This window comes from Diaphorina citri, unplaced genomic scaffold, assembly GCF_000475195.1.
Source record: "Diaphorina citri unplaced genomic scaffold, Diaci psyllid genome assembly version 1.1 scaffold189, whole genome shotgun sequence".
In the NCBI taxonomy this organism is placed as follows: domain Eukaryota; kingdom Metazoa; phylum Arthropoda; class Insecta; order Hemiptera; family Psyllidae; genus Diaphorina; species Diaphorina citri.
The window spans coordinates 149606-165019 of NW_007377626.1; the positions used below are offsets into that span (position 1 = coordinate 149606).

The following is a 15414-nucleotide window of genomic DNA, read 5'->3' on the forward strand; positions in this document are numbered from 1 at the left end:
GGGGGAGGGAGGTTGGGAATTATTACAAACTTCACATACATACAGTACACGTCACAATAACAGGTATTGAAGCGTGCTTTTAATCAGAGACATACAGGGTGGCATTGCCCAGAGGTAACATGTGTGACTGGATGGTGAAATTGTAAACCAAAAGCTTGAAGTTTGATAGAGGTAACTGTAATAACGGAGGTCTTATAGTCCCGAAATCGAAGAGAAAGAAGGGGAGAGGATAGCAGAAAACCTGGCTTTCGGAGAAAGGGCCTGATCTCTTATCTGTTAACTTAACACTTATCCCGACATAGTGGGATTTTTATCCTTTTCGGGGATTTTTCGGGTCTGGCTGGGATAAAAAGGGATTTAGGGATTTTTAACCATTTTAAGGGATAATAATTTTTATTTATCTAATAAAAATACATTAATTATTTAAAGTCAACATTTAAGGGTATTTGAGTGAAATTTCGAGTGTATGGCCGCCATACACGCCCTACATGGACGCTACGCCACTGTACCTAGGTACTGTCCTGAGCAGTCTTTCTGTATGGAGCAGATCACAAGACAGAAAATCTTCAACAGGAATCAGTCGTGTGCCTGAATATTTGAGTTCAGTAATTTTAAATTAAAAATATTTTATGTAAAAAATAGTACACTTTTACTATACAAAACCCTAATCAACTTTGTGAACTTGGATGGAGACAAGACAAGTATAAGTAAGTAGGCAAGTTACCTACTTCCTACATGATTTACCCAAGCGAGAGAATCAAAAGACTGAAATTTTTGAAATGGTCAAGCTGTGTTCAAATAGTGTTTGGAAAAAGCAAAACTGTAGAAAAATAAAAATGTTTAGGTTTATACGAAAAAATATAGGAGTACTTGTTGTATGAACTTGAAGATAAAAATAAAGAAGAAAGTGATGGTAATAAATCAGGTGTGAAAGTTTATGTTCCACAGTCAGGTAGTTCGGGGTAACTGCTATTTTCTGACTAGTACCTATTTATATGTCATTAATTTCTATAATTAACCGATAGAAACAAGTATAGAAATAGAGTCGATAAAAATAGGTATGTATTGAAAAAGCTGATTAGCAAGCAACCTTTCAAAGCCGTGTCCAAGCAAAGTTACTGGCAGAATGGGCTGTGAACATTCCAGAGCCTGAAAAAGCTGATTAGCAAGCAACCTTTCAAAGCCGTGTCCAAGCAAAGTTACTGGCAGAATGGGCTGTGAACATTCCAGAGCCAAGCAAGGTCTGAAAGAACTCATGCGTGGAGCAACTCCATCTCAACCTATTCACAGCTCAATGAGTATTTTTTCTTTTAAATAAAATGTCAATGTACACCTGTACAACGTAGAATTCTAGTCTTTATAACTGAGCAAGGTGTGGGGGTTTCAGTCCCAATGAGAGATGTACATGGCTCGGGGTGAGGTCGGTATGTAGCCCCGTGTTGGGATAGGGAGACGTCCGTATATCTGATGATAGGGGGAGTCCAGGTACTCTGTGTCTGCAAGAAGAGGAAAAGGGAATAATATCAACGGGTGCTGAAATGATCAGCAAGACATCAGTCAGTTACTTATCCACGATATACAGATACACACCTTGATTGACAATGCCTATCATCACTGTTTCGTCAAGAACTGACTTTTTTACAATGACAAATACCTGAAAGCCTCAAGCCAACAGCCCCACGGGCAGGGTATCGGACATCGATAGGCCAAAAATCTGCCACAGCTTAAACTCTAACTATTACTGAAGGACGTCTTCGGACAACCCGACAGTATCGTTAGACACTTACCCATCCCACTGTCGTAACTTCGTGCGTGCCACATGACTTGGTGTTGCTGCATCTTCTGGCTGTGGGGATGTGGGGCCAAGTGCCCGTTAGAGGCACCCATAGGGGCGTAACGGCTCATCACGGGAGGAGGTCCTGCCTTGCTCTCTCGCTTTGCTTTGATAGTTAGTCACAAATCCAGATATCCAGGTAAACACTTTGCTTGACAGTGCCTGTTATCATAGTCTCACGAACTGGCTCTTCACAATGACAAAGCAACCCCCTCAACACGGCATGCATGCAAGTCTCAAGGTGGCAGCCACTTGCACTTAGGTGTAGAACGTCTTCAGAGAGCCTTTCCCCGAAAGTATTGATAGACACTTACCCATCCCACTGTCGTAACTTCGTGCGTGCCACATGACTTGGTGTTGCTGCATCTTCTGGCTGTGGGGATGAGGGGCCAGGTGCCCGTTAGAGGCACCCATAGGGGCGTAACGGCTCATCACGGGAGGAGGTCCTGCCTTGCTCTCTCGCTTTGCTTTGACAAAGTTGGGAACGCGGGCTCTCAGGCCACAGTAGTAAGGGTCATCTGAAAGAGAACAGAGTGATGAACTTTGTGTTTGCCATTAGAACCAAACAGGATTTTTTTCTAAGGCCAGTCACTCACTCTAAGGTAGACCTAATAGTGTGTGTGTGCTCATCGGGTATCAGATAGACCTGACAGACGGACATGATCAGGTGTACCTGTCAGGTCTACCTGATAGTGAGTGGCTGGCCTTATGGGACATTTTTTTCCAAGGCCAGTCAGTCACTATAAGGTAGACCTAATAGTGTGTGTGTGCTCATCGGGTATCAGGTAGACCTGACAGACGGACATGATCAGGTGTACCTGTCAGGTCTACCTGATAGTGAGTGGCTGGCCTTATGGGTTTAAATTTTATAACTGACGCGGGCTCTCAGACCACAGTAGTAAGGGTCATCTGAAAGAGAACAGAGTGATGAACTTTGTGTTTGCCTTTAGAACCAAACAACATTTTTTTCTAAGGCCAGTCACTCACTATAAGGTAGACCTAATAGTGTGTGTGTGTGTGTGTGTGCTCATCGGGTATCAGGTAGACCTGACAGACGGACATGATCAGGTGTACCTGATAGTGAGTGGCTGGCCTTATGGGTTTTAATTTTATAACTGAAAAGGTCTTTAGTAATGGGGGTTTTACCCTCCATTCGACGACAAGCTACCCATCTCCTCACATCAAGCCCTTTGGAATTTTTTTCTAAGGCCAGTCACTATAAGGTAGACCTGATAGTGTGTGTACTCATCGGGTATCAGATAGACCTGACAGACGGACATGATCAGGTGTACCTGTCAGGTCTACCTGATAGTGAGTGGCTGGCCTTATGGGTTTAAATTTTATAACTGAAAAGGTCTTTAGTAATGGGGGTTTTACCCTCCATTCGACGACAAGCTACCCATCTCCTCACATCAAGCCCTTTGTAAAGGTCTTTAGTAATGGGGGTTTTACCCTCCATTCGACGACAAGCTACCCATCTCCTCACATCAAGCCCTTTGGGAAGCCCTTGTCAAATACAGCCCTAAATTCAACCTTTCCTCTGACCCAATGAGTCCCGTCTTACCGTATTTCTTGTTGTCTTTGTTCTTCTTATCACCACCCCTGCTGCCTCGGGTAACTGGGAACGGTTTTAGACGGTTTTCCTCTTCTTCTTCAGTGTCATCGTAATCAGGCTGAAAGAGAACAATAGTCATTATAGTTATAGTTACTGGACTTACTGGTGATTCTGGGTTTATTTTCAATCGCTCGATCACCAGGCAGTTGTTTTAATGAAATGGGACCGAGGAAAATTTGGGATACTTGCTGTTTTCTTTCCCATCATTAATGGGAAATAGGTATTCTGTGGAAATTGACTGAGATGGTACCTGCGTTTATCTTTGGACCGATTTTTGAGACCCAAAAAGTTTGTACATCAAGCATCAAGGCGTGGAGCCTCAAATGTCTAAGCTGTATTCTTCAAATAAGGAAATGCCAAGAACAAAATATCCGAGAAAAGACATTTGACGCACTTTATTAATGTCTCTTGGGACCGAGGAAAATTTGGGATACTTGCTGTTTTCTTTCCCATCATTAATGGGAAATATTCTGTAGAAATTGACTGAGATGGTACCTGCGTTTATCTTTGGGCCGATTTTTGGGACCCAAAAGTTTGTACATCAAGGCGTGGAGCCTTAATTTTAAATGTCTAAGCTGTATTCTTCAAATTTGTTATATCTAGTGGCATGTATGATTTAGTAGAATTAGGGGCCCCTAAATGACCGGTGGCCCTGTGGGGATAAAAAATACGTCATCGGTCCTACCTTTGGTATATCGTGCGGGTACGGATTGTTCATATCTCTGGGCGGTAACTTGGGCGGCTTATCACTGCGTCGGTGTAACCGAACCAAACTAGGTATTAACCTGTATTCGACCAGAATCGAAAAATCTACAGCAGGTTCTTGGGAGAAAATTGGACATATGTAGGTAACTAAAGAAACTCAAATCGTAGATGATGAAAAGGAATATATTAGGCAGTGGCGTAGCGTCCATATAAGGCGTGTATGGCGGCCATACACTCGAAATTTCACTCAAATACCCTTAAATATTGACTTTAAATAGAATTCTAGTCTTTATAACTGAGCAAGGTGTGGGGGTTTCAGTCCCAGTGAGAGATGTACATGGCTCGGGGTGAGGTCGGTATGTAGCCCCGTGTTGGGATAGGGAGACGTCCGTCACAATTGTGGCGAAGAAATGGCCGCAAGTCCGCAACTATTACGGGATTTGCCATAGCAGAAATTGTCGCAACATTTGATGGGGATATCGTTCCATTACCAATGAGAGATAGTACCATTACCGCACGAAGTAACCAACTTCAGTACGAAGGACTTTGGGTTCGAGTCCAAGAGAGGAAATAAAATTTAGCGTAGGACATCAATTAAGGAAATGCTTAAAGTGCCTAAAAGAGGGGGAGGGGAGAAAAGGAAATGCTTTTGTGCTAGTATTGGGGCTTAACACAACATAAAGCTTTGTTGTAAAATTACTGTAAATTTAGGTAGGTACCTACAAAGAGAGATTTTTTTTTCAACATTCATAATACAATTATTAGACAGATAATAGGTATGTTCTTGGTTTTGAGGGGTTCCTTAGTCTCTTGTGTGGATGATCAGACGATGTATTCATAATATCTCCCAGCAAAATAAGTACTCTGAGGAACCCACCAAACCAGTTGGTCTGACAAATCGTTCCATTACCAATGAGAGATAGTACCATTACCGCACGAAGTAACCAACTTCAGTACGAAGGCCTTTGGGTTCGAGTCCAAGAGAGGAAATAAAATTTAGCGTAGGACATCAATCAAGGAAATGCTTAAAGTGCCTAAAAGAGGGGGGAGGGGGAGAAAAGGAAATGCTTTTGTGCTAGTATTGGGGCTTAACACAACAAAAAGCTTTGTTGTAAAATTACTGTAAATTTAGGTAGGTACTACCTACAAACAGAGATTTTTTTTTCAACATTCATAATCCAATTATTAAACAGATAATAGGTATGTTCTTGGTTTTGAGAGGCTCCTTAGTCTCTTGTGTGGATGATTAGACGATGTATTTATTCATAATATCTCCCAGCAAAATAAGTACTCTGAGGAACCCACCAAACCAGTTGGTCTGACATTTTGAATCAGGCTTATCACTTTTTGTGCTGGTTAAAAATAATGTATTCACAAATTACCAATCACATTAGTGTCCTTTGATATTTGTCCAAATACAAACACAGTATTGATGGGTCCTTTCTCCGGACAATAACTGAACACTCTTTGGGTCAATTTCCATATTACTTCTGTTGTTTTTGCAGTTCAATTGCTAAAGGGTAAGTTTGTCAAATACCCTCTTGGTGGTTCTGGTGATAACAAATTTTTCATAGCTCAACAGAAGAGTTTTAGTTGGATACTCACAGATCTCACCACAGCTTCAGTGGCCGAAAGAAACTATCTCACCAATGGAGAGTTAAACAGACTAAATCAGGGTATTTCGACCATTTCGTAAAAAAGCGTTTCAGATAAATAAAATGACACTCAAAATTAAATCCAAATTCCTCTGACTTCCACTCCCAACGCAGCTATTTACTTTCAACAGCTTGATTAGACTATGTCGCTAGAATATTATGGTTTTAGATTTCGACATTGACAGCAAGTATTGTTGTCATACTCCCACAATATGTTATGTAGAATACATATAAATTACGAATCCATACCCAACTATCTACATAATTATAATATTTATTGGAATGCCTATATTTATCTATATCATAGGTATTATTTGATATTCTATTGTGATAAGTATAAAATATTATTACAATAGGAATTTTATTCTCCATTATTGAATATTGATGACTGATGCAATGACTCGGATTGTAATTATTTAGGTAATACCTACCTAGTTATCAATGGAATTTCATGCTAAGAATTTACCAGCATTCCATCATTTCGACATTTCTACCCTCGAGCGATGTATCGAAATGTTCAAAAATTTGAATTGTATGAGCGCCTAAAAAATAGCTTATTATGCAATGTGCTACAAAGGTACAAAACGTAGAACTCTATTTTACTCATAGGTAACTGTTGCTAACAGCTCATTACTTTCTTTAGTTTACTTCACTTTCATAAGATACACAATTAACTACCCATTTCAGCATAGGTAACTGTTGCTAACAGCTCATTACTTTCTTTAGTTTAGGTACTTCTCTTTCATAAGATACACAATTAACTACCCATTTCAGCAAAAGTTGCGACATTGTTTACATTTACCTCTTATACAAACATCCAGCAAAAGAACTGTTGCTAACAGCTCATTACTTTCTTTAGTTTACTTCACTTTCATAAGATACACAATTAACTACCCATTCCAGCAAAAGTTGCGACATTGTTTACATTTACCTCTTATACAAACATCCAACAAAAGATTATTACAATCAATGGCTCATGAAAGAGCAACAATAATGATCAGGTGAGAAAATAAAACCATTATTTTCCAGTAGCAGGTAACTGTTGCTAACAGCTCATTACTTTCTTTAGTTTACTTCACTTTCATAAGATACACAAAAAACTACCCATTTCAGCAAAAGTTGCGACATTGTTTACATTTACCTCTTATACAAACATCCAGCAAAAGATTATTACAATCAATGGCTCATGAAAGAGCAACAATAATGATCAGGTGAGAAAATAAAACCATTATTTTCCAGTAGCATGATGTCGACATCAAACAGCAATTTTCACGATGAAAAAATATCTCACAGTAAATTTAATCAAAGTATAAATCATAATTAGATTACTGTTATCATTTGATACGAATTTGATTTCAGATCAAAGTTAAAGGTTGAATGAATGAGGTTGAACAACCTTCATTATCATGGGAGAGGTGAGCTAGATATTAGACACTTTAACTCTAGTGATACCTAAACACACTTGAGATATCATTCCCAATATGACCGAACCAAACTAGGTATTAACCTGTATTCGATCAGAATCGAATAATCTATAGCAGGTTCTTGGGAGAAAATTGGACATATGTAGGTAACTAAAGAAACTCAAATCGTAGATGATGAAAAGGAATATACCTACCTAGAAAGAAGAAGTGAATACAGAAATGTTCGTACAGCAAGAAAAAGGTGTGACAATTGTGACATTAAAAAAATACCTAATAAAAGAGTAGAGAAGAAGAGCTATGTAATTCCAACACAGAAAAACCATCATGTTGGAATGCTTGAAATGTTGAGTGCTAACTAGGTTCAAACCCACAACGCGACCTTTGATTCAAAAGTCAAACATTGACTAAGATCGCAAAGGTTTTGGCGAAAACACCTCCGGAACAATTAGCACAAGTCATCGACATCTCATTAGAATCCAAATGATAAACTGTCTCACCAAAGTTATAACATGAGGGCAGGTCAAAACCCTCTAAAAGAACAACCTCTTTCATGCTCTCAATCAGAAGGTTAGTACAGTTAGAGATGTTATTCGAAAAACGAAGGAACATATCTAGGTATGTAATATTTTTTTTTGTAATTTTGTAGCTTACAAAGGCAATTGTAGTAAAAGAGTATTCATAACTAAGTATGTCAATAAGTACGTTAGGTATTAGGTACAGAGGTTAGGTGCCTACCTACAGGTACATCCTAGATATTGTGAGAAGAGTATAATGATCTAACTGAAGAGCAAAATAGCACTCAATATGTCAGACCACACAGAACATTATTTTAATTAATAAAGTTTCTGTTTTTGTTAGCACCATCATGTTCTCAATTGTTCCCAAATTGTGTTTCTTTGAGAACAACAGCCTCAATGTCTCAATTTTATTCCACCACATCTAATGTACTTTGAGTCCTAGAATCCTTACTTCTAGCACAATGACCTCAGAAGTTCGGGTAATTTTATGGTTTTAATGTTTCAGGTGTCAATGAATTCTTGTACTTTTACACTGATTTGTTCTAGCACAATGACCTCAGAAGTTCGGGTAATTTTATGGTTTTAATGTTTCAGGTGTCAATGAATTCTTGTACTTTTACACTGATTTCCAAGAAAAAGGTGTGACAATTGTGACATTAAATAAATACCTAATAAAAGAGTAGAGAAGAAGAGCTATGCAATTCCAACACAGAAAAACTATCATGCTGGAATGCTTGGAATGTTGAGTGCTAACTAGGTTCCATAATAGATGACACTCTTAGACTCAAGCTCAGAAAATGTGTGGTTGACAGGGCAATTTGTGGATACCTAGATACTAGGCGAAACTAAAACTTGTGAAAGTGACATGACATTCTGAATAATTTTCTCACACTAGATGGGATAGAATGTAATCTATACAAATTATATCTACGTACTCGTACGTAACAAGTGGAATCATTTTGTGGCTCTGTAAGGTCAAAGGCATGTAACAATTTTATCATTACAGCAAAACAGTTTTCCACTGTGATCCGCTAACATATAACCGACAGGGGGTTAATATGTAGTGACGTAACACTTGTAACTTTGGACTGAATTCATACTATCAGTACAAGATCTTGACATTTGGTTTGGTTCTCCATAGTTTTTCTGTGGAGGTCATTCGATTTTTACTTTTTTGAGTGTTGTTTGGTCTTTTATAACCTCGGGACCTATACCTACGGCAGCCGATATGTCATTTTTATGAATTCTAGATTGGATAAATGGATTTGACCTAAGTGACCCCACTTAAACCTCATACTGAACCCCCCAATGTTACCAGATGATCTGTTTTACCTTTTGATTGGTTGGTTGGTTGGTTGGTTGGTTGGTTGGTTGGTTGGTTGGTTGGTTGGTTGGTACAGTTAAGGAAACATTCAACTGGAAGGAAACGAGCCACTCTTGGCCGTAGGGGAGGAATTTCAAACCGACCGTTTTAATTCAAATTTAAATGAACACATCACTTGTAGGTACTTATCAATCTTCAAATTATCAATCTTCGATGGAATTTATTACAGATCTTATCAATGTCGAACTATTTCCAATGCCTAGAAAAGAAAATTAATTCAAAATGCAACGCTCGTACAATTTATAAGCAGAGCAATATCAAAATAATCACATCCATGATGACCTCGAGTTAAAATTACACATGCAATACATATAAATTACGAATCCATACCCAACTATCTACATAATTATAATATTTATTGAAATGCCTATATTTATCTATATCATAGGTATTATTTGATATTCTATTGTGATAAGTATAAAATATTATTACAATAGAAATTTTATTCTCCATTATTGAATATTGATGACTGATGAAATGACTCGGATTGTAATTATTTAGGTAATACCTACCTAGTTATCAATGGAATTTCATGCTAAGAATTTACCAGCATTCCATCATTTCGAGATCTTATCAATGTCGAACTATTTCCAATGCCTAGAAAAGAAAATTAGTTCAAAATGCAACGCTCGTACAATTTATAAGCAGAGCAATATCAAAATAATCACATCCATGATGACCTCGAGTTAAAATTACACATGCTCAACATTCGACCGTCAATGGGCGGGGTCTCTTCAAAATGATTGAAGAAGTTTAACAAATTTTCACACACAAATCTAAAATGCACTCTCATTAGTTTCAGGATGATTGGAGCCTCTCTAGTATAGACATTCCATCACGTTCCTACTTTTTTCACCTTCAACCAAACTTTCTGAACAAGTCAAAATCATGATTTTGGATGTGTTTTTATCAAAGCCTGAAGGGAATCGAGGACTAAAATCAGCTGAATACATTGATTGATGTTTTAGTTCGAGTTTGATTTGACTTTATCGATGAAAATCCCGTCTAGAGATAATCCCAAAACTAGGAACAGTTCTATCTTGAAGTTTTCCATTAAATCCCTATTTCTTCAGGATGAGGACAAATTGGAGCCTCTCTAGTATAGACATTCCATCACGTTGCTACTTTTTTTCACCTTCAACCAAACTTTTTGAACAAGTCAAAATCATGATTTTGGATGTGTTTTTATCAAAGCCTGAAGGCATTCGAGGACTAAAATCAACTGAACACATTGGTTGATGTTTTAGTTCGAGTTTGGTTTGACTTTATCGATGAAAATCCCGTCTAGAGATAATCCCAAAACTAGGAACAGTTCTATCTTGAAGTTTTCCATTAAATCCCTATTTGCTCTCTAGAATAGACATTCCATCACGTTCCTACTTTTTTTCACCTTCAACCAAACTTTCTGAACAAGTCAAAATCATGATTTTGGATGTGTTTTTATCAAAGCCTGAAGGCAATCGAGGACTAAAATCAGCTGAACACATTGGTTGATGTTTTAGTTCGAATTTGGTTTGACTTTATCGATGAAAATCCCGTCTGGAGATAATCCCAAAACTAGGAACAGTTCTATCTTGAAGTCTTCCATTAAATCCCTATTTTTTCTTTCAAATCATACCTAAAAGCCAGAATGCTAAGAACACCCTGTTTTGTGTAAGTAATAATGATCCCTATTTTTTCTTTCAAATCATAAAAGCCAGAATGCTAAGAACACCCTGTTTTGTTTAAGTAATAATGAACTAACTATTCTCTATTCAAGTATAAACTATTTCATAATAATGTAAATTATAAGTCCTAATTAAAATATTACAGGTATACGATATGTACTAGGTATAATAAACATGAAGAATAGCCATATAGTAAGTATTTATCTAGTCAATAATACCCAAGTTGCTATACAGGTGAATATGCCAATACAAACGGCTTAAGAATAAGACTGATTCAAGCTCTTCAGTATTCATTCTCATTTTGTAATTTTTCCCCTTTTCCTACCTTTTATCTCAAAAACTAAAATTTGGACTAGTTTCAATGTCACGTTGGACCCATGATGTCGAAGACCTGGGTTCGAACCTCAGTAGCGACAAAAATATTCAGTAGCGTCTTTTTGAGATGTACTCTACATTAAACCTGAACGCATTATACATAATTATATTCATTAGAGTAAATACCTTCTTATACCTAAAGAACTGAAGAGGCAGAGGATTAATTATTTTTATATTTATTCAACCTTTTGCATTTGCAAATAAATGACAACTTCGAAGACGATAAATAAATTAAAATAATAATATTAATAGTACTAATAGTAGACTTGACATTATTTGAAGCAAAAAAAATAAGTTCTTTTTATGGTCGTTCTACAACTGTTCAAAGTTCACACTGAACAGTTCAGAAAAGAAAGTGGAAAACTGATGGAAAGCTGTAGAAGAATGTGATAAATTTGTAGTACCTACTGCCTACATTCTGGTACACTTGGTATGTACAGTTATCTTCCCCATATCGCTGTAAGGTGTGTCCACACATAGTCAAAGGCCGTCGATCGACGAGATAAATTTATGTTGTCGAGACAGTGTGGACGGTTCAGTCGACATCGATCGACGGCCGGTCGACTATGTTTGGACACAGCTTAAGAGACTAACGGGAAAATCAGGCAAGTGACTGACCTCTGACTGAAATACTCTGGAATGCGGGCCCAAATCACGTAAACTTGTGGTTCAGCCGTTTTCATAAGCGCCTCCATTTTATTGCGCTGAAGATCATTTATACTGCGGTAAATTGTAATTAATGATAATGTCTGTTACGTAAAATACAGTATGTAAAGTTCGTGGTGCTATAACCTAGTGACTGACATGGAGGAATGTTGAGGAAAGTGTTTGGGTTTATACTGCGGTAAATTGTAATTAATGATAAAATGTCTGTTACGTAAAATACAGTATGTAAAGTTCGTGGTGCTATAACCTAGTGACTGACATGGAGGAATGTTGAGGAAAGTGTTTGGGTTATTGTTCTACTGTAATGCTGTTAAGTTGTGTTTATGTGTGAGAACGGAAGAGAAGAGGAAGAATGGCAATGTAACACAAACTACATACACAAAAAGCCTACTCTGAGTCTTTGGTGTTAGGGTAATTGCCTAAAGGATGGGTTAAGATTATACGAATCTACGAATGGCAATGTTTGTGCGGATACGTTACAAGAGCTCGGCAGTTTTGACCTCCTACTTCTTCATCAGGTCATACACAAGAAGCCCAATCTGAGGCTTAGATGTAGGGGCTAGATGCTGTTAAGTTGTGTTTATGTGTGAGAACGGAAGAGAAGAGGAAGAAACAGTGTAATTCTATGGCAATGTAACACAAACTACATACTCAAAAAGTCTACTCTGAGTCTTAGGTGTTAGGGTAATTGCCTAAAGCCTAAAGGATGGGTTAAGCTTATACGAATCTACGAATGGCAATGTTTGTGCGGATAACTTACAAGAGCTCGGCAGTTTTGACCTCCTACTTCTTCATCAGGTCATACACAAGAAGCCCAATCTGAGGCTTAGATGTAGGGGCTAGACAGCCCTAAAGGATGGGTTAATCTTCATCAGGTCCTAGCAAGGGTTAACAGGCTGAGTGGCTGACCTTCCCTCAAGAGACCACATCGCTTCTCTGGTAGCACTGTGGCGATTGGTGACTGCAATCATGTTTACTTGTTTGACTTTGGCACGAGTTCAATATTACAAAATAGTGTTTACCATATCATCCTCTCTGCGGATTACCAATTGCGAGTGTTACTAAACCATTGAGAATGTTATGAATTGAGCAGAAGCCTTACAGGTGACCGTATATAATTTTATTACGACTCGGGATTCCTATTTGGATATATCTACTTAGGACTAAGTTGTGGCCCAAGTCTGGAAGTGGAAAAGAAATGCTTGAATTCATTTGACGCGATTAGAGAAACACGCCACAAAAGTAAAGATTAGTATTTGAAGGAAGTTCCATTTTCGGAATATTTACAGAAGAAAAGTCGGTAGTCAGATTGGTGCATGATATGCGGAGATAATAGGATGAGATCCTGGAGATTTTGTTCCCAATTTCGTACGCCCGTCAAGATGGCAAATCATTAGTTTATGGTAAAGGAGAGGCAAATGTCATGAGAATGAATGAACTTGAATGGAAAACTATTTTCAGTTATCGGATTCATTTCCGAGAGAATAGAACATCAATCAATCGTTCAATTATGACTGTAGAAGAAGATCTACATCTAAGTACCTAACAAAACAATGAAAATCAGAGAGTAACCAATAATTTGCTGACATAATAATGTAGGTATACAATTCTGTTATAGCAAATGTCACATGATACGACACAAGTTCAAGTTCTGCTAATGACACTATTGATGTCAATTCATGAAGGACGAACCTTAAAATGTGTCAGGATTGAAAACAATCAAGTCAATCAACACAGTGAAACTATCCGGATGGACGGAGTGACAAATGGTCAAACGAAACGAGAATACTGAAACGGAACGAGATGACAAGAACGTCCTAAACCTAATAGCAAAAGAGGTAACAAAAACTTCCTTTAAATGCAGAGGGAAATGCTAGCCATAGCCAAGCTACAAGAAATTCTATGCAGAGGGAAATGTTAGCTAAACTAAAAGAAATTCTACGCAGAGGAACAAGATTTTCAAACTACCTATGTACAAGAAATCTCAAGACGTGGAAAGTATCCTGTCCCTTCTAGTCGATTGAATCTAATTAGCAACTCGGAGAATGGGTATTCTCTTGCACGATTTCTCCAATAATTAACACCTACCACCTTCAAAAGAAATAAAAGGATCAAACACTTATCCTGTCTTATCTAATTGGAACTCAATAAAAAAGAAGATGAAGAGCTCAGTGATATGGCCAACAGTGAATGAATGAACTTGAATGGAAAACTATTTTCAGTTATGGGATTCATCTCCGAGAGAATAGAACATCAATCAATCGTTCAATTATGACTCTAGAAGAAGATCTACATCTAAATAACAAAACAATGAAAATCAGAGAGTAACCAATAATTTGCTGACATAATAATGTATACAATTCTGTTATAGCAAATGTCACGTCATGATACGACACAAGTTCAAGTTCTGCTAATGACACTATTGATGTCAATTCATGAAGGAAATGGAACACCTCCGGAACAATTAGCACAAGTCATCGACATCTCATTAGAATCCAAATGACAAACTGTCTCACCAAAGTTATAACATGAGGGCAGGTCAAAACCCTCTAAAAGTACAACCTCTTTTATGCTATGGTGTTGTACTCTCAATCAGAAGGTGTGAACACTGTAGAGTTGGAGACGTTTTTCGAGAAACAAAGGAGCATATCCAGGTATGTTAATAAAGTTTTGGATGTACCTAATTTGTAGCTTACAAAGGCAATTGTAACAAAGGGGTATTCATAACTATGTATGTCAATAAGTACGTTAGGTATTAGCCGTATTAGGTACATAGGTTAGGTGCCTACCTAAAGGTACATCCTAGAACCTAGATATTGTTTGAAGAGTATAATGATCTAACAGAATCTAACTGAGGAGCAAAGTAGCACTCAATATGTCAGACCACACAGAACATTATTTTAATTAATAAAGTTTCTGTTTTTGTTAGCACCATCATGTTCTCAATTGTTCCACATTTTATACGAGGTGCTTGAGGGCTCCACTTGATATCTTGATAACAAGAGTCGCTTCCAATGACATACGGCTAATTGAAGACTGGGAACCTTTGACCTACAACATAATGTCTATTACACACAGACCAGCGGTATCATTCTGACTATGCAACATACACCTAATGTGGATACTAAAACACAAGTTATGTGAAAGTGAAAATGAAATATGGGCATGACTTGTGTTTAAGTGCAAACCTTGCGAGTGAATCTGGAGAAGTTTTATGTGAGAATTATTCAATCAAGTGTCTAGAATCCTAGAATCTACATACATAAGTAGGTACAATGTCCGAGTGCTTGATTCGATTCCAGGCTGAGACAAACAATTACCCTGAAATTGGTTGGTTATTGCAATCACCGCACGAAATTTGCATTCACCTGTTGTCCGCTTGTGTTGCGTCATTTTTACCATCACCGTACGAAGACAATGTCACTAATGTCCGAGTGCTTGATTCGAATCCAGGCTGAGACAAACAATTACCCTGAAGTTGGTTGGCTATTGCAGTCACCGCACGAAATTTGCATTCACTTGTTGTCCGCTTGTGTTGCGTCATTTTTACCATCACCGTACGAAGACAATG

At 37.8% G+C, this 15414-nt stretch overlaps 1 protein-coding gene across 1 annotated transcript in view; it reads right to left on the reverse strand.

Annotated features, from left to right (window-relative positions):
* Positions 1–1156: 1156 nt before the first annotated feature.
* LOC103505685 overlaps positions 1157–15414 on the reverse strand; it is a 48424-nt gene continuing 34166 nt past the window's right edge. Inside the window, exons 6-10 of the mRNA XM_026820961.1 lie at positions 4135–4271; positions 3399–3507; positions 2149–2352; positions 1788–1940; positions 1157–1496 (exon numbers count right to left, since the gene is read on the reverse strand). Coding sequence (XP_026676762.1) covers positions 1384–1496; positions 1788–1940; positions 2149–2352; positions 3399–3507; positions 4135–4271 — 716 coding nt within the window. The 3' untranslated portion in view covers positions 1157–1383. The remainder of the gene's footprint in view (positions 1497–1787; positions 1941–2148; positions 2353–3398; positions 3508–4134; positions 4272–15414) is intronic.